The sequence below is a fragment of the Eschrichtius robustus genome, chromosome 7 (genome assembly GCF_028021215.1).
Source record: "Eschrichtius robustus isolate mEscRob2 chromosome 7, mEscRob2.pri, whole genome shotgun sequence".
Lineage (NCBI taxonomy): Eukaryota > Metazoa > Chordata > Mammalia > Artiodactyla > Eschrichtiidae > Eschrichtius > Eschrichtius robustus.
In genome coordinates, this window is record NC_090830.1 from 89,546,018 (window position 1) to 89,569,634 (window position 23,617).

Consider the following 23,617-nt stretch of genomic DNA (forward strand, 5'->3'; position numbering starts at 1 on the left):
CCTTGTATTTTGTAACTTTGCTACACCCACTAAACTCAATAGCAACTCTTTGGTGGATTTGGATTTTCTACATAGATGGTCATTTTACTTGTGTTAAGACAGTTTTACTTCTTTCTTTCCAGTCTGGATGCCTTTTATTTATTTTTCTTTCCTCGTTACACTTGATAGCTCCTCTAATACAATATTGAAAAAAAGTTGTAAGAGCAAGCATTTTTACCTTGTTTCTGATCTTAGGGAGAAAGCATTTATTCTTTCATTATTAAGTATGATATTGGCTGTATGTTTTTCATAGATGCCTTTATCAGGTTGATGAAGTTCCCTTTTATTCCTAGTTTTCTGAAAAAAAATTGTTTTTTAATTTTTTTTTAAAATTTATTTATTTTTGGCTGTGTTGGGTCTTCGTTGCTGTGTGCAGGCTTTCTCTAGTTGTGGCGAGCAGGGGCTACTCTTCGTTGCAGTGCACGGGCTTCTCATTGCGGTGGCTTCTCTTGTTGCAGAGCACGGACTCTAGGCACACGGGCTTCAGTAGTTGTGGCACGTGGGCTCAGTAGTTGTGGTGTACGCGGCATGTGGGATCTTCTCGGACCAGGGCTTGAACTCGTGTCCCCTGCATTGGCAGGAGGCTTCTTAACCACTGTGCCACCAGGGAAGTCCTGAAAAAAAATTTTTTTTAAATCAGAAATGGATGTTAGAATTTTTCAAATGATTTTTTCGCCATCGATTGAGATGATCATAGTTTTTTTCCAATCTTTTAATATAATTAATTACATTGATTGATTTTTGCATATTAAACCAACTTTGCATTTCTGGGTTTTTTGGTTTTTTGGCCACGCCATGCACGGCTTGTGAGATCTTAGTTCCCTGACCAGGGATAGAACCTGGGCCCTTGGCAGTGGAAGCACGGAGACCTAACCGCTGGACTGCCAGGGAATTCTCACTAACATCTGTTAATAAGAATTTTTATGTCTGTGTTGTCTGCAGTTTTCTTTTCTTGTAGTAACTGTTACCGAGTCCAAGCTCACTTTGCTCACCGCGTGACAGGCCAGTAAATTGGGAGATGAGGTGTTGAGGCAAGGAATATGACTTTATTTGGAAAGCCAGCAGACCGAGAAGATGGTGGACTAGGGTCCCCAAAAGACCATCTTATCGGGGTCTGGATGCCAGTTTCTTTCATAGAGTCAGCGAGGGAAGTAAAGTAAAAAGGCAAAATAGAGAGGGAGAGGTGGCGAGGAAGTAAAGTAAAAAGGTCCATCAGTCTGGCAAAACATCTCCTGGAATGGCCAGCCTCAGTGAGGGGATGTGTTAATTTCTTCTTTCTGGCAGCCATTCACAGGTGGGCAGGGTTCCCTGAGTCAGGCCATTATATATGATTATAATAACAAAAGCAACGGAAAGCAAAGGTTAAAGTCAAAGAAACAGATCCAACATGGAGTCCCATTTAGTTCTTCCCTGTTACATATCTTTTTCCGGTTTTGGTGTTAGAGCAATGCCCTTAGAATGAGTTGGTATGTAGTTTTTCCTCTTCAGTTTTCTGGAAGAGTTTGTTTAGAATTAGATTGATTTCTTCTGTACGTGTTTGGTAGAACTCAGGGAAGCCATCTGGGCCTGAAGTTTTCTTTATTGGAAGGTTTAACTACAAATTAAATTTACTTAATAGATATAGGGCTATTTTGGTTATCTGTTTCTTCTTGAGTGAGCTTTGGTAGTTTGTATCTTTCAAGAAATCTGTTCATTTCATCTAGGTTGTTGGCACAACAACAGCAACAACAATTTATTGGCATAAAGTTATGATATTCTCTTATCATCCTTTTTGATATATGTAGACTCTATAGTAATATTTGTAACAGGGAAGAGGTAAATCGGACTCAACGTTGGACCTGTTTGACTTTAACCTTTGCTTTTCGTTGCTTTTGTTATTATAATCATACATAATGGCCTGCCTCAGGGAACCCTGCCCACCTGTGAATGGCTGCAAGAAAGAAGAAACTAACACATCCCCTCACCAAGGCTTGGTCATTCCAGGAGATGTTTTGCAAGACTGATGGCCCTTTTACTTTACTTCCTCACCGCCTCTCCCTCTCTGATTGTATAAAAGAAACTGGCATCCAGACCCAGAAAAGATGGTTTTTCAGAGACACTATTCTGCCATCTTCTCGGTCTGCCGGCTTTCCAAATAAAGTCGTATTCCTTGACTCAACTCCTGGTCTCCGATTCATTGGCCTGTCTGGTGGTGAACAGAGCAAGCTTGGACTCATAACAGTATTACCTGATATTGCTAATTTGTGTCCTCTCTCTTTTTTTTTACTGATCATTTTCGCTAGAGTTTTACCAATTTTATTAATCTTCTCAAATAACTACCTTTTATATTCATTAATTTTCTCTGTTTTTCTATTTTCTATTCCATTGATTTCTTGTCTGATCTTTATTTTTCCTTTCTTCTGCTTTCTTGGGTTTCACTTTTTTACCTTTCTTAAGGTGGAAATTGAGGTCGTTGATATGAGACTTTTTTTTTTCCAATGTAGGAATTTAGTGCCATAAATTTTCCTCCAAGTACAGCTTCTAAGTTCTCTATCCAGTGCACTATGGATTACAAGATTTTCCACTCTAGCTGGTGGGAAGATACACTACTCCCAGCTCTGTGCAAGCTTCAGTGATTGTTCCCAGTAATCCTTTTCCATGGTTCTTTCCTTGGCCTCTGGTCACATATATTGGTCAATACTCAGTTGAATTCTCCAAGGGGTGGACCCTCTGCATTTCTCCAGAGTTCTCCCTCTGCACTTCTCCAGAGTTCTCTCTCTTTGCAGCTCTCATCTATCTAGTGCTCTGCCCTGAGAACTCTAGCCATACTAGCCTTCCAGACTCAAAGCTCTGTCTCCTCTCAACTCAGGGAAACCACCAGTCTCTGCCTGGGTACCCTTTCCTTCACCACAGCCAGGAAACTCTCTTTGTAAGCTGGGGCAGTCACCAGGCTTACATCTTTTGCTTCTCATCTGTTAGGGATCACTGTCCTTTGTTGTCTGATATCTGATGTCTTGAGAATTGTTGTGTCATACATTTTGTTTGGTTTTTAGTTGTTTCAAGTGTCTGAACTATTTTTATACACAACACTTCTGACATCAAATGTATGGGTTTTTTTTGTTTGTTTTTTTGTTTTTGTTTTTTTCACACCAATAGCCATTTCTGTAACTCTGAACACCAACTCGGTGTCCTACAGTTCAATATTGATGCTACCTGCTTGGAGTTAGTATCAGACTCCACAGGTTTAAGAGCTCAGTCCCACAGGACTGTCCTCACCTCAGATGCCAGTCTCAAGTATTAGGTACCCCGGGTACCCTTCTGTCTGACTTGGCTACAAAGTTGGGAGTTCCCACAGCCCTCCCCACTTTCAGGCTCAGTAATTTGCTAGAACTGCTCACAGAACTCAGGAACTCTCTTTATTTACATACCAGTTTATTATAAAGGATACAACTCAGGAACAGCCAAATGGAAGAGATACATAGGGCAAGGTATGGGGGAAGGGGCGTGGAGCGTCCATGCCCTCTCCAGGTGCACCAACCTCCCAGCATCTCAGTGTGTTCATCAATCCAGAGGCTCCTTGAACCCTGTTTAAGGTTTTTAATCAAGGTCTCATCGTGTAGGCGTTATTGATGAAATCATTGCCCATTGGTGATTAGCTCAATCTCCAGCCCCTTTCCCCTCTGCAGAGGTCAGTGGGTAGGGCTGAAAGTTCTAACCATCTAATCTGCCTTGGTTCTTTTGGTGACCAGCCCCCATCCTGAAGCTACCTATGCGCCCCAGTCACCAGTCATCTCATTAGCAAAGAAAGATACTCTTATCACTCCGGGAGATTTCCAAGAGTTTTTGGAGCTGTGTGCTAGGAACTAAGGACAAAGACTGAATATTTACTTTTTATTATATCACAAGGTAGGAGCATAAATCCAGTCGCTTACTCTACCTTGGCCAAATGCCAGGTTAAAATTTTACAAGTTGTGTTAATTCAGGTATGTGTGTTTGAATATTTTCCAAGATGTGATTATAGGTTAGCATTATTACATTATAAAACTAAGCTAAGGAGAATGCAAGTAGAAAACAAAAACAACAACACCTTTCAAAATATCCACCTTTTAATTGAATACAGAGATTTATTCTCAGAGAAGAACTCCATATACCCACTTCTACATGGAAACATTTATTGATACTGTGATCAAACGCAAGTTCGTGTGCCGGATGCACAGTGAGGCCAAACAAACCAAAATGTCAGAGTCTGGAGCAGAGAAAGGTTTATTGCAGGGCCAAGCAAGGAGAATGGGCAGCTCATGTTCAAAAAATCCCAACTCCCTGGTGGTTTTCAGGGAGAAGTCTTATGGGCAGTATTTGGGGTGAGAGATGCAGGGTGGTGCTCTTGGAATCTGTGTGCTCAGCCTGAAGTTACCATCCTCCACTTGGGTTGGGGCCTTAGTTCCTGCAGAAGAGCTCAAAGATACTGTTATGTATATTCCATGAGAAGGAACCAGGACCCTGCCCCACTGCTGTACTATTGTTTCTTGACTTCTCCTCCCTTGTTTCTGCGTCTCCTCCCTTTGTTGATTAGCAACTGTTTGAATCTGCTCTTCGGAACTCAGGGAAGATCACGGAGGCTGAATGAAGCCTATTTCCTACAAACAAGAAATGAGGACACAGAAAGGATTTGTACCTGGGAGAGCCCCACAGGGTCCTGCTCTGTTTCAATACTAACAGTTAAGTTAAATTAATAATACTTCTGGAAAATAAACACAGATGATAGAAAATTTACAAATTTTTATATCAAACAAAATTTTGATACAACTTTCAAAAATGGAAGTAAGTGGCTATAGAAACTCTAGATTTATACTAGTTGGTGAAATCTTGGGTAGTGTTGTAGTGCCATGTAAATTTCTAACCCAGTTTCATATTTATATGTCCTTCCTGTCCCCGCCCCCCACCCCCAAAGCCCCACAGGCTTGTGGAGCTGGTCACTGCAAGAAGAATGCCATAGGCAGCAGAGGGGCTACATTTAATTTGGTGTCACAGAGAAGTCTCCTCTGTTATCTACCTTTTACATAAAACAGCTACTTGCTGGGATTGGAGACCTAGAATTAGATTTTAAAATAAAAATAAACAATATTACGGACAACAACAAATTAGGTGGCCACAGTTTTGATGATTAATGGTACTAAGTATATAAACTCACCAATTTGGGGGATGAGGCTGGGAATTGGGACTATTCTTGCAAACCCTGGAGATGTACTCCCCAGTGGGAAACCATGCAAAAACTTCGTGCTGTTATAGTCAGTCCCTGGTTGTGAAACTGAGCAGGACCCTGCGGGGCCTTCCCAGGTACAAAAAACTTTCTGTGTCCCCAGTTTCTTATTTGCAGGATAAAGGCTTCAGCCTTCTAGACTTTCCTGAATACCAAAGAGTAGATTCCAACAGTGACTAACCAGGGAAGTAAGGGAATGCAGAAACAAAGAAGGAGCAGTCAAGAAATCATAGTGCAACTATTAAAGCAGGATCCTGGTTCCTGCTCAAGTAATATACATAACAGAATTTTTGAGTTCTTCTGCAGGAACTAAGGCCCCCACACTGGTGGAAGATGGTTAACTACATGCTGAGACCCCAGACTGGTTGAAATCAGAAGTCTGATGATTGACAATCCTGGAACACCGCCCTGTTACCTCACCGTTAGCCAATCAGAAGAAAGTCACACCCTGCAGCCCTCATCCCGAATTTTGCGCAGCAAAACTTCTCCCTAAACAAGTTCCTAACGCATAGCATAGGTAACTATATTTAATATCCTGTGATAAACCATATGGAAAAGACAGTATGCAAGTAAACGACTCCAGGTACACATTTTTTATTTATTTATTTTTGGCTGCACTGGGTCTGCGTTGGTGCGCGCGGGCTTTCTCTAGTTGCAGCGAGCAGGGGCTACTTTTCGCTGCAGTGCGCAGGCTTCTCATCATCGTGGCTTCTTGTTGCGGAGCATGGGCTCTAGGCGTGTGGGCTTTGGTAGTTGTGGCTCCTGGGCTCTAGAGCACAGGCTCAGTAGTTGTGGCGCACGGGCTTAGTTGCTCCATGGCATGTGGGATCTTCCCGGAACAGGGCTCGAACCCATGTCCCCTGCATTGGCAGGCGGATTCTTAACCACTGTGCCACCAGGGAAGCCTGTAGAGGCTGTAGAGCAGAGATTGGCACACTTTAAATCAACTATATTTCAATAAAACAAAAACAAAAACACTTCTCCCTGAAAACCATCAGGGAGTTTGGATTTTTTGAGCGTGAGCTGCTCATTCTCCTTGCTTGGCCCTGCAGTAAACCTTTCTCTGCTCCAAACTCTAACATTTCAGGTTTTTTAGCCTCAGTATGCACTGGGCACCCAAACTTGTGTTTGGTAGCAGTATCCTGTGTTCACAGAGGCCCTTTTAGCTATTTTCAGTCTCTTGATGTTTAGCTATGAGGGTGGAATTCATAGTTTTTATCATTGTTCATGTGTTTTTAAGACAGACATGGGGAGAGCATGTGGAAATACAAGCAATGTTTTTCTAACCTATTTCATAGTTAAATAAAAGGCAGAAGAAAGGGAGATTAACAGGGGGAATTTCCCAAGAGGGTCTGCTTCCTTAGTAAAAGCCAGAGGGGTTGAGGCTGTGCCTGCCTCCTTGTAAAGAAATGAAGATTCTGGGAATTCTCTGGCGGTCCAGTGGTTAGGACCACGCTTTCACTGCAGTGGCCTGGGTTCAATTCCTGGTCGGGAACTAAGATCCCTCAAGCTGCGTGGTGCAGCCAAAAATAAAAAAAAAAGGAAGGAAGGGAGGAGGGGAGGAAGGAGGGAAGGGAGGAGGGGAGGAAGGAAGGAAGTATCCTGTCATCAGCAGAATATCAGTGCCCAGCAGGCCGTGAACCCCTTGAAAGCGGTATCCACATTCATCATGAACTTTTAATTCAAGAGTTGTGTAAATTTACAAAATGTTAGCAATTATATTAACATTCTTCTAAAATTATTGGGACTTCCCTGGTGGTCCAGTGATTAAGAATCCGCCTTCCAATGCAGAGGACGAGGGTTCGATCCCTGGTCAGGGAACTAAGATCCCACATGCCGTGGGGCAACTAAGCCCACGCACCACAAGTACTGAGCCTGCACACTCTGGATCCTGCGCGCCACAACTAGAGAGAAGCCCACGTGCTGCAACGAAGAGCCCATGCACCGCAACGAAAGACCCTGCATGCCACAACGAAGATCCCGCGTGCCGCAACTAAGACCCAACGCAGCCACATAAATAAATAAATAAATATTAAAAAAACAAAAAACATGGGTGAGCTATGCTTTAATAAAAATAAAATTACTGAGTTATTTCATTAAATAATTTCTTAGTGATTCATCATGTCTATGGAAAGGCGTGATGAAGAGTCTGCTATAGTTTATTAGGTATGCTGACCGCTACACACCCTTGTAATTTGTGTAGAGATATATGACATGATTGGAAGAGATGATGAAACAACCTTCAGGCACTAAAAGACTGAAGCAACTGAAGGGCTTAGGAATAGGAAAGTCGCCATTAATGAGACCCCTGCAGAGATTACCAGGAAAGGGAACAGGACACTGAATGATGAGTTCTTGACCCGGAGTGTGCTAAAAGGATGAAGAGGAGCAAATTCAAAGCCTTAAAAAAGGCTTTAAACTGAACATGGAGAGGAAAAGAGAAGGTTGCTCAGATAAACTCATCAATCTCACTAGTATACAATAAAGCAAAGATAAATTAGAAAAAAAGAATGTCTGGCAGATAAGAGATACTCAGTATTTGTTGAATGAGTGAGTGCATGAGCCAGTGAGTAGTGAATGAACATGCTTGAGGTGCCTGGTGAGTCACACAGAAAACATTTAGTACATGAGGACCCTCAGGGCTCACATGGCTATGTAACCAACACCCAGTGTGTGGATGATGATGGGTGGGAAATTGAAAAAAAAGTTTAAAAAGATGGTAAGCTAGTGGTGTATTATTTTTGGGCAAAGTAGAGAATAGAAGAATTACTGACCTCCTATTTGACTTTTGATGATGATTAATTAAAAAGGAAGAAGAGATGGCATGTTAGTTAGTTTCAAGTGTTTAAAGGGATTTCTCCTAAAAAAGATTAAACTGATTTTTCATGATTCCAGAGGACAGGGAGGAAGAAAACATCCACCTTTTCAGCCAAATTAGCCAAATAAATCTTTAAGTTGCAGGCAGATCACCCCTTACACTCTATAGTAAATACGGAAGTCCTCCGTGAGTGAGAATGTCTAGGAAAAGAGTAGAGAAGACCAAGAACAAGACCTCCGTGTATCCTTTACTATAAGTAACTGTGAATCAACTGTATAGTTAACCATGTTTGTAAATTAAAGTTATGGTTTTGGCCTCCTAATTTGTGATATTTCTTTCTGTTTGTCTTTTACAGGAGTGATTCTAATCAAAGCCCAGATTTTAGAGCTAGTGTTTCCCGTTACAGCATCTCTGAAGATAGCTCTAAATGCTCACAGTTCTCTGAAGATTATTTTTTCTTCTCTTCCCAATATTATATATACTGGCTGTGCAAAATGTGGATTGGAACTAGAAACAGATGAGAACAAGATCTACAAACAATGTTTTAGCTGCTTGCCATTTACCATGAAGAAAAAATACTATAGGTAAGGCAACTAAGCAAGCCAGCGGGATGGAAAATGTTTAATATTATAGGACTGGAAGTGACCAAAAAATTACATATATCAACTCTTTCTAATGAGAACTAACTAGAGCTAATCCAAGAGAATAAATTTTTCCTCCTGAGTGATAAATAGCTATTTATGAAAGCAGAAATTGCCAGTAATCATAACAGGAATTTTTAAAAAGCAGTAATTGGGAGATTTTATTGTCTTTAAGCAGCTATACTGAAGAAAACTTTTACTTGGTTTACATTTTTAACCAAGTTCTAAATGGCTCATAAGAAACTCATTTCCTCACCTTAACATATTATTGGAATTTAAAGGTTAAAAGTAATTATATGACCTAACCTCTGAGTTGTGGAAGCTAGTAAGGTGTTTAACCTTTCTGTATCTCAGTTTCCCCAACTTCATATTAGAAATTAAGGGTAGCAGACTAGCACTCAGTGTTTTATTCTCTTTTCTATTTCTAAATACTGCAATATCTAAAAGCCGTATGCAAATATATGCAGCATGTTATCATGGAATACTTTAAGAAAATTTACAGAAGCTTAGTCCATAAGCCTTATTTCCCTTTACATATATTTATGTTTGTTATAAATAAGTAAATGAACTTTGCTCTTAGTTTGAAAGTTGCTTGTCTGGAAAAGAAAATTGGATTCAGATGCATGGTCCCCTCCCTTCGCCTCCCCCAAGTCCATTCTCCACAGCTGACAGAGTGACCACTCCCTTCCTTTAAAACCTTTCCGGAGTTTCCCATCACACTTGCCTCTGTGGTCTCATCTGCTGTACTCCTTGCCTTGCTCAAAGGGCTGCAGCTGTACCGGCCTTCTTTCAGTTCTTTAGACACTCTGACTTTTTCCTCCTTAGGGCTTTCTCACATGCTCTTTTCTCTGCCTGACTCCACGAGGCTGGCTCCGTCGTGTCTTAGTTCAGTGGCCCTTCATCAGAGAGGCCTTCTTAGTCACCTCCTTTGTTCTCTGTTAGAGTGCCCTGTGTGTGTACCTGGAGTCGTTTACTTGCATACTGTCTTCTAAAAAACATCGTTACTGAGATATAATTCACATCCCATCAAATTAAGCCATCTAAAATGTATGATTCCATGGCTTTAATATATTCACAGGCTTGTGCAACTGTTACCACAATCAATTTTAGGTCATTTTCATCTCCCCCTCCCCCAAAACCCCATACCCATAGCAGTCACTTATTCTCCTCTCCCACCAACTCATAGCACCCACTAGTCGAATTTCTGGCTCTATAGGTATGCTTATTTTGGACATTTCATATAAATAATCATACAGTGTGCAGTCCTTTGTGACTTAACTTTTTCTTAACATGTTTCAAGGTTCATCCATATTGTAGCATGTATCAGTACTTCATTTTTTTTTATTGCCACATAATATGGATATGCCACATTTTATTTATCCATTCATCAACTGATGGATATTTGGATTGTCCCCACTTTTTGGCTATTATGAATAATACTGCTCCGAACATTCATGTACAGATTTTTGTGTGGACATGTTTTCATTTCTCTTGGATGTATACTCAGGAGTAGAGTTGCTAGGTTGTATGGTAACTTTTTGTTCCTTTTGAGGAACTGCCAAACTGTTTTCCAAAGCTGCTGCACAATTTTACAGTCTCACCAGCAATGTATGAGGGTTGCAGTTTCTCCATGTCCTTGCCAACACTTTTTATTATCTGTTTTTCTTTTTGTTGCTTTTGCTTTTCAAGCAACATAAAGAAACATCATATCTAAGAAAAGTATCATTCCTAAGCCAAGATCATGGAGGTTTACTCCTATATTTTCTTCTAAGAATTTTATAGCTTTAGCTCTTATGTATAGGTCCATGATCTATTTTCAGTTAATTTCTGTATGTGGTATAAGGAAGGGGTCCAACTTCATTCTTTTACATGTGGATATTCAGTTGTCCCAGTACAGTTGGTTGAAAAGACTATTCTATCCCCATTGAATCATCTTGCCACCATTGTTGAAAAGCTTACTGTCTTTCTATCCTATTAAACTCTTAAGTTCCTTGAGTGAAGGAACCAGATCTGTCTTATTCACTAGTGTATACCCAGTGCTTAGCACACTGCATGGTACAAGATATCGAGTATGTATTTGTTGAAATAAAGAATGGAGGAAGAGAGATAGCCTGGGGAAAGAGTATGGAGTGTAAAAGAGGAAAGAAACTAGAATCATCATGTGGATAAAGGGGGAAGTAAGTTTTTAGAGGGAAAATCAGTAGTCATGTTTTAGCTGTTACACGAAATTCCCCTATACTAGTGAGTCTTTCTAAATTCTGTTCTCAGTTTATTAATTTTCCCCCCGCTCTGGGTATATGTATTTAATTCAAGCTTTATAATTTAGATTCAGCATGAATCACAATAAATGGGTCATCAGCAGAGTTACTAATAGAAAAATTATCATTGCCATCACCAGAAACATAGATTTTAATTCCTGTACAATCATTACCAATTTTATCTCCAGAAATAACATCACAATATGTACCAGCAGGAAGACCAGTTTGCAAAGTTAAAGATAATGCCCAATCATCATTGTTAAAGACAGTGAATCCTCTGTTTCCTCTTCCAAAAGTTACTTGGTTGCTACCATTGTGTTTGTAAAAGGTTGGCCGTCAACTACATTACAGAACACAACCATGTTCCTTATTTGACGCCACTGATGTTCACAGACCCAGTCATTGCCACAAGTAGTATCTGGATTTCAATTTATTTTTTAATAATTTATTTTTAAAAGAGGTATATCCCTGTCTTTAAAAGTATATAGATAGAATAATATTATCCATATCATTTTGTTCATATTGTTTGTTCCTTAGAGTGTATCATGGCATTCCTCTCCTAATAGCACTTATAAATCTTCCTCGTTCATTTTAACAGTCACATAATATTCCATTGCATATGGAATATTATGGTACTGAATACTATTGGTACTGAAAACTATTTACCTAGTTCCTTGTTTATTGACATGCAAAACAGTTTGTTTTTGATGAGAAAGAATCCAGTGGAAAAAAATAACTTGAAATTGTGATTGTGAAATACATGATTATCATCTTTATTTTATTTCTAGAAATAATTTACACAGCAGTGTAAAATAATGTCTTCTTACATTAGTATCTGAAAATTTAAAATGAAATAAATAAAATTTATTAATTTATCACTTGAAACTCTTTTTAAAAAAAAAAAAGCCCTTCTTGTATTTCTGGGATGTTTCAGGACGTCCTAGAGTTGTTTTAGGAATTAAAATTAACCCTGCATAAAAACCCAGTGATTTTTGAAATTATATTGCATTTAAACATTTCTTTAATTGAAAATCTTTTTGAGGGTCCTGTGCTGTTTACTCTTTTGTAGGCCAGCTTTAATGACCATAGTTGATGGAATATATAAGGTTTGCGTCCATGTAGGATCAAAGCTGATAGAGAAGATTCTTCTCAACATTTCTCCTGACTGGCTCAACAGAGTTATAGGTAAGATATCAACACGCCATCAAGAGGTTGTCCTTGGTGAAACCATTCATTTCAGGAGTGTAGATAGTATACTGGAACAGAAGGAACACTATACTGTAAATTAAGAGGGTTTTTTTGTCAGTATATAAGCAGAAGGATAATTTAGCTGAAGTGAAACACAAGACTATACACACTACTATATATAAAATAGATAATCAACAAGGACCTACCTGGTGTCCAACACCAGGACCTTAGTTTTATAATAGTTAAGTAAATGAATGTGCGACACTATATAAACATATAAAGATTGTCCAGTGTCGGTGGTGCGGATATGTAGGATCTTCAGCTCTGATGATAGGTCTAGTCAGTGGCTAACAACAAAGTGAAGATGACCCATTTGTCAGATGCTCAAACTCCATCCTTTTCTCATTAGTCTTAGACTCTCTAAGCAGATGAGTTAATCTGGTTCAATTGATTGCTCTGTCTGTTAATAGTGGGTTATTTTTTCTGGCTTTCATTTTTGCTTGAATGCTGAACATTGCATATAGAACAATACAGACTGAGGTAAACAGTATTTGTACCTGAAGTGGGCATGCCTGTTTTCCTAGACCTTTACTGGGGGTCGGGGGTGGGCAGAGTAGTTAATCTTGTCAGACCATGAGTTGGATTTGAGTTTTTTATTGTTCTGGTTACCTTCTGGTCACCACTGGCTTCCAGTTATCTAGCATTATGTATGCTCATGGTACGGAGTGGTTCTCCAGAGAGTTTTCCCTACTATTCCTGCTTCACCAATCAGCTTTAACCCTTCACTCTGTACCTGGGCCTCAGAGAGAGTTTCTCTTCATGTTCTTGTACCTCCCCAGGTTGTACAAGCTCTATTCGTTGTCATTTGGTGCATCCCAGCCTGGAGGGAAGGGCAGGAGTGATTCTCTTTGATTCTGGTCCAGCCTTAGTCTTACACAGGCTGTGTGTGTCTGGGTCTTGGATCTGGTGCTTTCTCAGTGACCCTGCCCCTCCTGCCAAGTCAGCCAAGCTCTGCCTTGTGTCTTTGGTGCGTATCTTTGTGTGGTCCTGCCCCTCTCTCAGCAGCAGGGCACCGCTAATGGTCTTGATCCAGGGTGGTTTTCTGCCCCTCCCCCAGGGATAGAGGGATTTTCCTTTCACCTTTCCTCCATCTTCATCCTCACCATCTGTATCTTGGGGCAGTAGGACTTGAGGTCTTCCTCCAGCAGTTTAAAGCTTTTGTTCCTTAAGGGAGACGTCCTGAGTGGTGTTTTGTGCTTTTCCTCCTGGCAGCTTCTCCCCTTTCCCAGGCCTTCACCATAGCTGGAAGCTTTCTCTGATGTCTTGACCTGCATCCAGCCTTGTGAGTACCTGGTGAAGATAAGAAGAGCACGTGCCCCCTCGTCTTTGACGCTGGTCTACGCTTGGCTTTTAGCAGTTCATTGAAACTTTAAGCACATTCTTCATTCTTGCTTGTTTGGTGGACTGGCTTCTTTCTGAGCTCAGCCCCAGGTAAACCCGTGCTCCTGTCCTATCTCTCCTTACACTGCAGTCTTCTTGGCAGCTGTACAACCTTGGCTCACTTATAGGTCCAAGAAGATTGTGATTCTGTAGTTTGTTCAGCTTTTTCTAATAATTGTTAGGGTAGGAGCCACACTCTTCCCAGTATTCTGCATCCTAATCGGAAGTCTCTCTGTTTTTTTTTATTCACTTTCTTTATTAATTTTCATTCTTTCCACTGTTTTCATGCCTTTTCTCATTGTTCTTTGTTTATTTTCAGTCTTGTCTTTTCATTTTTTGCACAGTGGCAGTTAGTCTTTATTTCTCAGAGAAGCATCGTTCTCATATACAGTATAGACCTGTGTTTTGCCCATTCCTGAGACAATTAAAGTCCTCCTTCTTGGCATTAATTAAATTGTATCCATAAGTGAAGATGTGGGCACCGTTATAAAGTGTTCATCAGATCATTCAGATTATCACTAACCTTGATTTTTTTTTTTTAGCTTATCAAAGTGAAAATTCAAAAATTTTAAGAGTTGTACAGAATTCTCACACCTCCAGGAATATGTCATGGGCCCTCCAGGAGTCTGTAGACTCAATCCAAGAAAGGCTGGTGGTGTTGGTTAGGGAACCAGTAGAGTCTGAGCATAGTCAGTGATGCCTTGGCTGTCTAGTGTTGAGCAACTTGCTAAATGACTTGATTGGATGTCCTCAAAAAATGAGAGGAAGCATATAGGACAAATGCAGAATACAATGACATATCCACCTAGAATCTTAGTATTTCTATATATTATCAAGATTTGATATTAAGTAACCAACTTAGAGTCCTGTTATATAAACAATAAATATGTGTATATGTAACTGTGATAAGAGCTATAGACTAGATAAATATAAGAGTACTTTTCTGATATGGACATGCCCTTTTTGTTTCAGGCTTAATTTAGGAAAAGATTAATCTCAGTTCTTCCCTCGATTGTTTGAAGAAGCCAGGGGCTGTACCATAATAGGAAACACCATCAGTCTGAACAGTGCATTACTTGTGCCTTCTCTCCAGATCAGCAGGAATTGTGCCTCATCATTCTAGAGTAACCTGTGACTAGAAAGAGAGGGGGTAGAAAGAGACATTTACAGTGGGTTTGGGACTTGAGAAACCAAGGAAAACAATGAACCCTTCAATGTGAGCATGTCCACACCCCTGGAAGGGATGCTAAGAGCCCTTCATGCTTCCTCTTCCTCAGCCCCTCCCTCAGACGTCACCTACGACCTGGTCGCCGCAGACCTGCTCCATGCCTTGCTGGCGGGCAGTGGGGCACCTTGTGTCCTGAAGGTGCAGAGCCTCTTTGTGTTAGATGAAAACAGCTACCCACTACAACAGGATTTCTCCCTCCTGGATTTGTATCCTGACGACATGAAGCACGGGTCCCATGCCCTTCTCTAAGACCAGAGGAAGAAACTGCAGGCACTTCAAGGAAGAGCACTGAAATGATTTGTCTTTTGAAATGAATGACAGGGCTTTTGCTCGGGGTTTTAAAATAAGTATATTTTATAAAGAGAGTTGTGTTAACGGTATTAATTAAAACTTTTTTTTCCCTGAGAAAATTCTGTGAGGTTTTTTGTTTGTTTTTCGGTCTTTCCCTTTTTTGCTTCTAGAAAAATGATCTAACAATGAAGGCAACATGCAGCAGTTCATTAGGATTAAAGGCTCTCTCCATTTAGTCCCTGCTCCATTCCAGGCACTCTCCTAAGTACTAGGACGCGGACCTGAGGCATTTCCTCAGGAATTGCTTTTCTGCTATGGTCACAAACTCTAAGTGCTTTCCTTACTCCTACGTTAATAAACCATAGACATGACATGATTTCCTTGATTATAACTATACACGACTATGGATTAGTTCATAATAAGCCTACATTTAGACAAGTTCCAGACGAGCATGTCTTTCGATAAAGAGGCATTGAAAATGCAGGAAACATGGTCATGTTTCAACTCTTTATCAGGGGAGGCAGAGAGTCACATTGCTCATTTCTAGGATTTGAGTGCCTCACTGAATTTACTTGCCAGCAGACACTTTGCAGTTGGTTCTCTCATTACGACTGTAGCAGCAGCTCGTAGAGAAGGGTAGTCACCAATGAGGAAATAGGGAGCGGTACTTAACCTGGAAGTTTGGAGGATTACTAGATTAATCATATTGCTTGAACATAACTAAATTCATGATAAAATGAACAAGTTTATTTTACTAGGTGTGTTTTTTTTTTTTTTTTTTTTTTAGGTGTGTTTTAAAAAATTCTTTTGGTTCATTGAAATTGTTTTCTCTAATTCAGGCTTTTTTTTGTTTTTAACTTGGCTTCCCTAAAAATGAACCTCAGGAGTTTTGTGATTCTCCCCAAAACCATATACAAAAATGACTGTATGAGAGTGCACACACACAAAAGTACCTTTTTCTGTGGAGAAGGGTCTGTAGTTTCCAACAAAACCTTTTTATATAGTATATGACAGTTTCTTGTCATGGGAGATCAAGCTCCTGCCTGATCTCTTCCACTCCACAACTCCCTCCAAATGGTAACTCCTCTCTCCATTCTGGTATCTCTGATTCACTTCACTCCATGCTCAGATAAGCTTAGATAGCAGGTCAGCAAATTGTCTGCATAATCAGATACTAGAAAAGCTAAGGAATTGTCCTTATTTGCATATGTGTATAGTATAATGTATGCAGCACTGTGATCATACTGTCTGGAAGAATCTTACCAAAATGGTGTAGTGATTCCCCTGGGTGGGAAATCCTAGATTTACTTTATTTTTTTTACTTGATGGAATTACTAGGAAAATGTCCCTAACTTCTAAAGAATATAAATTCCCTATATGAAAAAGATCACTTCACTGGGAATTCCCTGGCAGTCCAGTGGTTAAGACTCTGCACTTCCACTGCAGGGGGCATGGGTTCGATCCCTGGTCAGGGAACTAAGATCCCGCAACCCGTGCAGTGTGGCCAAAAAAAATAAAAAATAATAAAAAGATCACTTCCCAAATATAGAAAAAAAAAATACATTCATGTAACCAATACCCCAATTAGGATTTAGAACATTTCCATCACTATTCTCATCTCCACCTCCAGTTAGTCCCCTGCCACTCATGACAGGAAACCACTGTTCTGATTTCAATTACCATAGGTTAGTGTGACCTGTTCTTGGACTTCATATAAATGAAATCATATAGCTTATATTCCTTGGTGACTTGCTTTTTTCACACAACATTTTTGAGATTAACCCAAGTTTTTATGAGACTCAATAGTTCATTCTTTTTATTGCCGAGGAATACACCAATTTTACGAATATATTACATTATCCATTTTCCTATGAAAGGTCATTTTCAGTTTTTGGCTGTTATGAATACCTATAGATGTTTGGCTATAAGCATCTTTTTACAAGTCTTCCTGTGGATGTATGTTTTCATTTTGAAGCTGGGGGGGGTGTGGTAGATGCCTATTGAGATTGCTGGTTTATGGGATAGGTGTATATTTAACTATAAGAAACTGTCAGTGCACAGTTTCCAAGACTGCACAGTTTTACACACCAGTCATGTATGAGGACTCCTGTTTTACATCCTTGCCAACAATTGGGGGTGCCAATCATTTTCATTTTAGCCATTCTAACGGGTATAAAGTGGTTAAAAAAATCAGGTTAGTGGCTATTTTGGTGGGAGAGGGGGAGGTAGTCTTTGGGAGCGGGCGCAAGGGAAGATTCTGGGAGGGCTGGTTTACCAGTTAGCAGTTGCCTCGCAGCTCTGAGGTAGGAGATAGGCCCCAGACTGAGCAGCTGCAGCTGATCTGCTGACATTTTGAGATGGGATACCAGCGGGAGCAGTGGGCCCTGATTGGGGGCGTTCTTGTGGATTTCCTGGCCTGACACATGCTCAGAGAATGCCCTCAGTTTAGGGGAAGGACAAGAGGGAGAAGATGCCAGCTGGAATCCATCTTGGCTGAGCTATGTGCCCCACACCAGGACCAAATATGGAGACGATTGGCCAAAAACAAAACCCGGAAAACTGACCCTATATAAGCAACCTAAGTTGCCCCTATTGCGCGCAACTCACTCTGAGCCCGACCTCGTGCTCCCCCAAACGTATTTTGTTTTTCCCACACATACATTGCCTCTTCCACACGTATTTTGCTTCTAATAAAAGCTTTTATCTTTTTCACAGTCTTGGTCTCTTTGCTAAATTCTTCAAAGAAGACAAGAACTGAGGTCCTTTTTCCAGCTTTTCACCTCCGGAATCAGCTCCAAATTCGTCCTTCCTCTGCAGACGGAATTCCCTTAAGCGTCTCTCCTTCGCAGTGAGTAGGATGCTAAACAGTAGAGGGCGCTAGAGATACATTGAGGGAGGCAGGCGCTTTTCTTGCTGTTCCAGTAGCTGCGCATCAGTCCCGATTTGAGTGCGAGGACACCGACCGGGTGGCGCTCTGCTCCGGCCACATTCCCTGGACGCCGCCGGTCCCTCCACCAGCTTGCGGCCGGCCTGGCCCGTCAGTCATGTTCCCATAGCCCTCCTGACAAGGAGGCCACCAGCTCCAGCCCCCTATCCAGTCTGCACCGGTGCGCCACCCACCTATCGTCTACTCCCTGCGTTTGTCCTATCAGATTTGTCAATCAGCAAACCGGTAAAAACATATTATCAAAAACAAAGGGCAGATGGAAATCAAATCTGGTCACTTGCTGCATTATACTTCATCAGTGGAGATGAGCAGATAATTTACACAGACAGGAGTGAAAGAAAGGAAAGAGGAAAGAATGAAGGGAGGGAGGGAGGGAAGAGGGGGAAAAGGGAGGATGAAATGTGGAGAAATGCACAGCCTCACTAGCAACCAAAGGTGCACAAACAGAAGCGGCTGTATCCAATAGGCACTTAAAAGTCCTTTGAAGGATCCCAGGCTGTGGGGCTGTTTTGGCACGACACCGTCGCTTTTTTGAGGTTTCTCTGGCTATATGTGATAACGACACCATTTTTAGACATCTGGAGTCTGATTCAAATTCCAGCTTCACCACTTCCTAGTTCTGGGGCCTGAGGGATGGCATCTTCTCCCTGATGTGCACTTTCCTCACTTCTAAGTGCGGGGCAGTTTCTCCTGGACTGCTGTGGAGTTTAACAAGCTGATGATGTGCAATGGCCTAGCACAGTTCCTCAGAGCTAGTGCCTTTCTCCCCACCTTGACAGTCATTCCACTCTGAGAAACACACCTCTGAAACTGAGAGGGGAAGAGTGATCTGAGCAAATAATTCCATACTTGAAAATTAGGGGAAAAAACCCCATAATAAGTAGATATTCCAATCTGTCTTCATAAGGGCATATTAAATTCAATTAAGAAATATATCCATTTTGTTGAAAGAGCCGGCCTTATAGAATGTAATCAGCAAACTACTTGATCCTTTTTTTCCCCAGTCATCCATTCAAACCTGCTTGGCAGGTAGCTTCTCCCTGCCATTTGGATAAAATCTAGGGCAAGTCCCGTGGCTTTTTTGAGCACTCTTATGTAACAATAAATTTTTCCTATAACTTCTACTTGCGAAAACAGGTCATGTTCAGCACTTGAAATGTCCAGTCATGCAGTGGTCCAAACCTCCAACTTCATTTATCTTTTTATTTTTATTTTAAAATTTTTATTGGTGTATAGTTGCTTTACAATGTTGTGTTCGTTTCTACTGTACAGCAAAGTGAATCAGCTATACATATACATATATCCCCTCTTTTTTTGGATTTCCTTCCCATTTAGGTCACCACAGAGCATTAAGTAGAGTTCCCTGTGCTATACAGTAGGTTCTCATTAGTTATCTCCAACTTCATTTAAAGTTTACGCCTCCCCCTCACTCCTGCCCTGACCTGGGCTCATGCCTATAGCCGGCCACAGCAGAAGATCGGCTTGGAGCACTGTTTTCCTATTTCTCCAATTTGTGCTCCCACTCCTCCTTTCCCAACTTGCTAACAGGGATTTCTGATCATCCACGCAGGGGCAGGGAGGGGGTATGGGAAGGCCACCTAAGGGGCAGGAGAGGTTCTAACATGACCAGTTATGAGCTAGAGTACTCACGTGGGTTCTTCAAGAGCCTCCTTTCTCTGCAGGTTCCTGTGACTCAGGTTTGCCCCAGAGTGTGGGTTGGCACACAGCCCCCTCCCCATCCCCTTTAAAGGTCTTATTACATTTTTTGGAAATGGAAGTCTGGAAATTATGCTTCCCAACACTTACGAAACAGGGTTCCAGGATGAGTTTACCAAATGTGAGACACTCAGGTGAAGCTAGAAAGTGGAAAGAAGGTAAAAAATCATCCTTTTCTCCCTTTGACTGTGACATTTATGACAGCAGGATGCTCAAGGCTCTTGCAGTAATTTGAGCAAAGAATTTGTGCAAATTCCACCCAGTCATCACTATGGGATACCAAATAGGCAGCAATGGCTTTGAGACCTGGCAGCAGCTACGAGGCAGGGAGGTTTCCTCCTCAGGGACTGCACCTGCACAGCCAAGCACAGGGCCTGGCGTTCCCCATTTCTATGGAACATCAGTATGGTGCACTGAGTTATCACCCCAATCCTTAACCCCCCCTGTAGCTGTATCCACTGCTATGGTGCTTTGCAGTTCCTCTCACAAAAAGGTGTAGTTTACCTCCCTGCCCCTTGATTTTGAACTTGGACAAATGACTTACTTCAGCCAATGGGATATTAGGTGACACAACACAAGCAGAGGGTAGAAATGTGTTTGCCCTTCTTCTGCCTTCCCCATGAGAAGAGCTTTCCCTGGGTAGCTGCTGCCCCTTCAGCTGGAGCTCAGAATGAACAAACATGGAGCAGGCCTGGATGAGAACTCAAGCCTGGCCAGACCCACAGCTTGAAAGTGAGTTGCCTAACCTAGATCAGCCCACACTCAGCTGACCCATAGATGTGTGAGAAATAAATGCTCATTTTAGTATAACACTGAGATGTTGAAATTGTTTGTTATGCACCATTATTCCAAAAATAGCCAACTGATACAAGCAACTTTTCTCCTTTTAGCTTCATCAGCCTCCCAAGAAGGCTGTGTAACTTGTGTCATCAAATTCCCTGTATAAAATCACTCTTTGCTAAGAATTCTTTTTCTGGGAGAAGAATTCTGAGAAAATAATTATTTTTCTGCTTGAGTCAGAGTTATGTTCATTGCTGAGAACAACTAGAAAGCCTGAATAAAATGCAGAAAACTTCTTTGCTGAAGAGCTGCCAAGTCGACAAGCATTTGATGGGCCATGATCTCAGAAGAAGGAAAACACAAGGAGATGAGCTGACGTTCTGTGAACCACTTTTCCCTTCAGGAAACTTGCTGATTCTAGTTAAGAGGCTGAGCATTTGGACAGAGGGCCATGGCTAATAAGAGGCAGAAAAGGCAGCAAAGACTCTGGAGCTGGAGAGACAAGACACTGGAGATTGGGGTTGCCAAGGCAGCTGGGACTGGAGGGGCCAAGATGTCAGATAAAAGGGAGACACAGAAAAGAAATTCTAGGGAATTCCATGGCGGTCCAGTGGTTAGGGCTTGGCACTTTCACTGCAGTGGCCCAGGTTCATTCCCCATTCTGGGAACTAAGATCCTGGAAGGCGTGCTGCGTGGTCAAAAAAAAAAAAAAGAATGAAAGAAAAGAAAAAGAAGTTCTGAAATGTGAATAACATTTTAAAGCTGTTGAAAGAAAAGGAAATGTCAACCTAGAATTCTATATTCACAAAAGTTTTTGGTGGATTTCTTAGGATTTTCTATATACAAAACCATGTCATCTGCAAATAAATATAGTTTTACTTCTTCCTTCATGATCTGGATGCCTTTTATTTCCTTTTCTTGTCCAGTTACCCAGCCACTGCAATTTGGCAAGAGATAAAGAAGGCATAAAGATTGGAAAGGAAGAAGTAAAACTATCATTCACAGAGGCCATGACTATATACAAAGAAAGTACAAAGAATCTACAGACAAACTATTACAAGTGACTTTAGCAAGGCCACTCACTAGGTACAAAGTCAACATACAAAAATCAATAGAATCTCTATATACTGGAAACAAACAAATATAAAACACCTAAGAATAAATCCAAGAAAAGAGGTGCAAAAACACGTTCCTGAAAACCACAAAACACGTTTAAGGAAATTTGCAAAAGACTTAAAGAAATAGAGGGATACACCATGTTAATGGGTTGAAGATTCAACGTTGTAAAGATACCAGATGGCCACCAAACTGATCTATATACTCCATGAAGAATCCAACCAAATTCTAGCACTTTTTTGGTGTGGAAATTGAGAAGCTGGTTCTAAATGTTTTATGGAAATCCAAGGGTTTCATTGTGCTGGGTCACCTTGTGGACGGTATCGAGATAGCCCAGGCTGGCTGTCGTCTCTGGTCTATGGGAGGCACTTGTGTATTTTTTACCCTGACTGCATCTGTGGACGGGGGCCAATCCAATATATCACCCCCACCTCCCCATCAGAGCAGAGAGCCTGCCTGTCTCTTGCCATTGAGATTTTTCAACCGTGAGTAGGCCATACCCGTCCATTCTGTCCTGCAAAGGGAAAACTTACCAACTTTTCCAAGTGGCCCTGGAAAGGTCACTGACAGGCATGAACCTCCCCTTGAAATGTGGAGGTGGTTGGCACCTATGGTTTCATGACCCCAGGTGAAAGGGGAACAGTTCCATTTTAGTAGCTGGCTATACAAACACACAGATAATGCCTATTATGTCTGTGCCACAACACTATTAGAAATTACTGCAGTGTGGACTACGTTAAAAATGGACCCATGAAATAAGTGAGGAAAAGCAAACACAAGGTATTCTGTGCGTATGGACCACTGCCAGCAAAGCTTGTATTTGTGCATTGACAGACATTGGAGGTGAAGTCAAAGAGGCACAAACCGATGGCAACATTCACTAATTGCTTTTGCAGAAGTTGCTTCACTGCCTAAGAAAAGAGAAGATTCTGTTTTAAGTGTTGTTCTAATTACACAGTAAGGGGGCTTGAATCTGCAAGTTTAGTAGCATTTGGGTGAAAATACAAACTGCCTGATAAGAACAGTGACAAGCACAAGGGCTGCCGGTGACCTTGAGTACATCTTCACGGGTAGTTGAGGGAACTTCCATCTTAATGAAGTTTACACCGATACCTACCACAACACAATAATCATAATGGAATTGCTAGGTTTACGGGAAAAGCTTTCAGCCCTATGGGCTATGCTTTGGCCACGTGCTTTCACCATTTCATGCCCAAAGTGAGTGCCCCAGGAGCGGACGCCCAGAACCTGTCCACCACTTGGTACCTGGGCGGGCTGCTTTCTCCTGCAGGTGTGAAGCGAGTGAGTCGCGATCCCCAGGAGCCTTTTCTCCCAAGCCGTGCTGCCCAGGCATCCTGGGGACTGTTCCACACCTACATGCCAATCCAGTTTCTCAGACTGTGCTATTTATTGTGGACCAACTGAAATAAACGCTTTGGGCAGTTCATTTTCTCCGCCAGGCAGAAGGCAGAGAAACCACAGAGGAAGAAAGTGGAGGCTGAGCATCAACACATCATCAGTTTTCCAAGTTTCCCTGGCACTCCACACAACGTGCACAGCTATGCTTTCACTCTAGAGAGTATTTCTTCCCAATGCCTGAGATTCCGGTCCAATTCGAGACTGCGACGACCAGGAGCCAGGATTCCAAGCCCAGGCAGCCCCACGAGTAAAGAAGGATGGAATGAGTTGGGAGGGCCTCACATGCTGGTGAGATGTAGCCCAGCGGCCACACCACTGCCCTGGCCGGGGCTCTCTTGTCACCTCTTCTCTCCTGCACGTTGGCACTCGTGATCCCCCGGCTCGGGCTGGTCCTGCAGCCCAGTGAGAATGCTGGATGCAGCGTCCAGGCCTGTGGCTGTCAGGCATGGCTGTGGGGAGATAGGGCTCCTGGAGCAGACCCGAGGTCCCTGCCCGGG

At 41.7% G+C, this 23,617-nt stretch overlaps 1 protein-coding gene across 6 annotated transcripts in view; it reads left to right on the forward strand.

Annotated features, from left to right (window-relative positions):
* SHLD2 (shieldin complex subunit 2) overlaps positions 1–15,248 on the forward strand; it is a 94,575-nt gene extending 79,327 nt beyond the window's left edge. For 2 of the 6 annotated variants that reach the window (XM_068548017.1, XM_068548018.1), the window contains exons 8-10: positions 8,452–8,680; positions 12,065–12,180; positions 14,901–15,248. In XM_068548017.1, the coding sequence (XP_068404118.1) occupies positions 8,452–8,680; positions 12,065–12,180; positions 14,901–15,100 (545 nt within the window). In that variant the 3' untranslated portion in view covers positions 15,101–15,248. Of the gene's footprint in view, positions 1–8,451; positions 8,681–12,064; positions 12,181–14,595 lie in introns of all 6 variants that reach the window. The other 4 variants (XM_068548022.1, XM_068548019.1, XM_068548020.1 and 1 more) reach the window with 4 other exon arrangements.
* Positions 15,249–23,617: the final 8,369 nt, after the last annotated feature.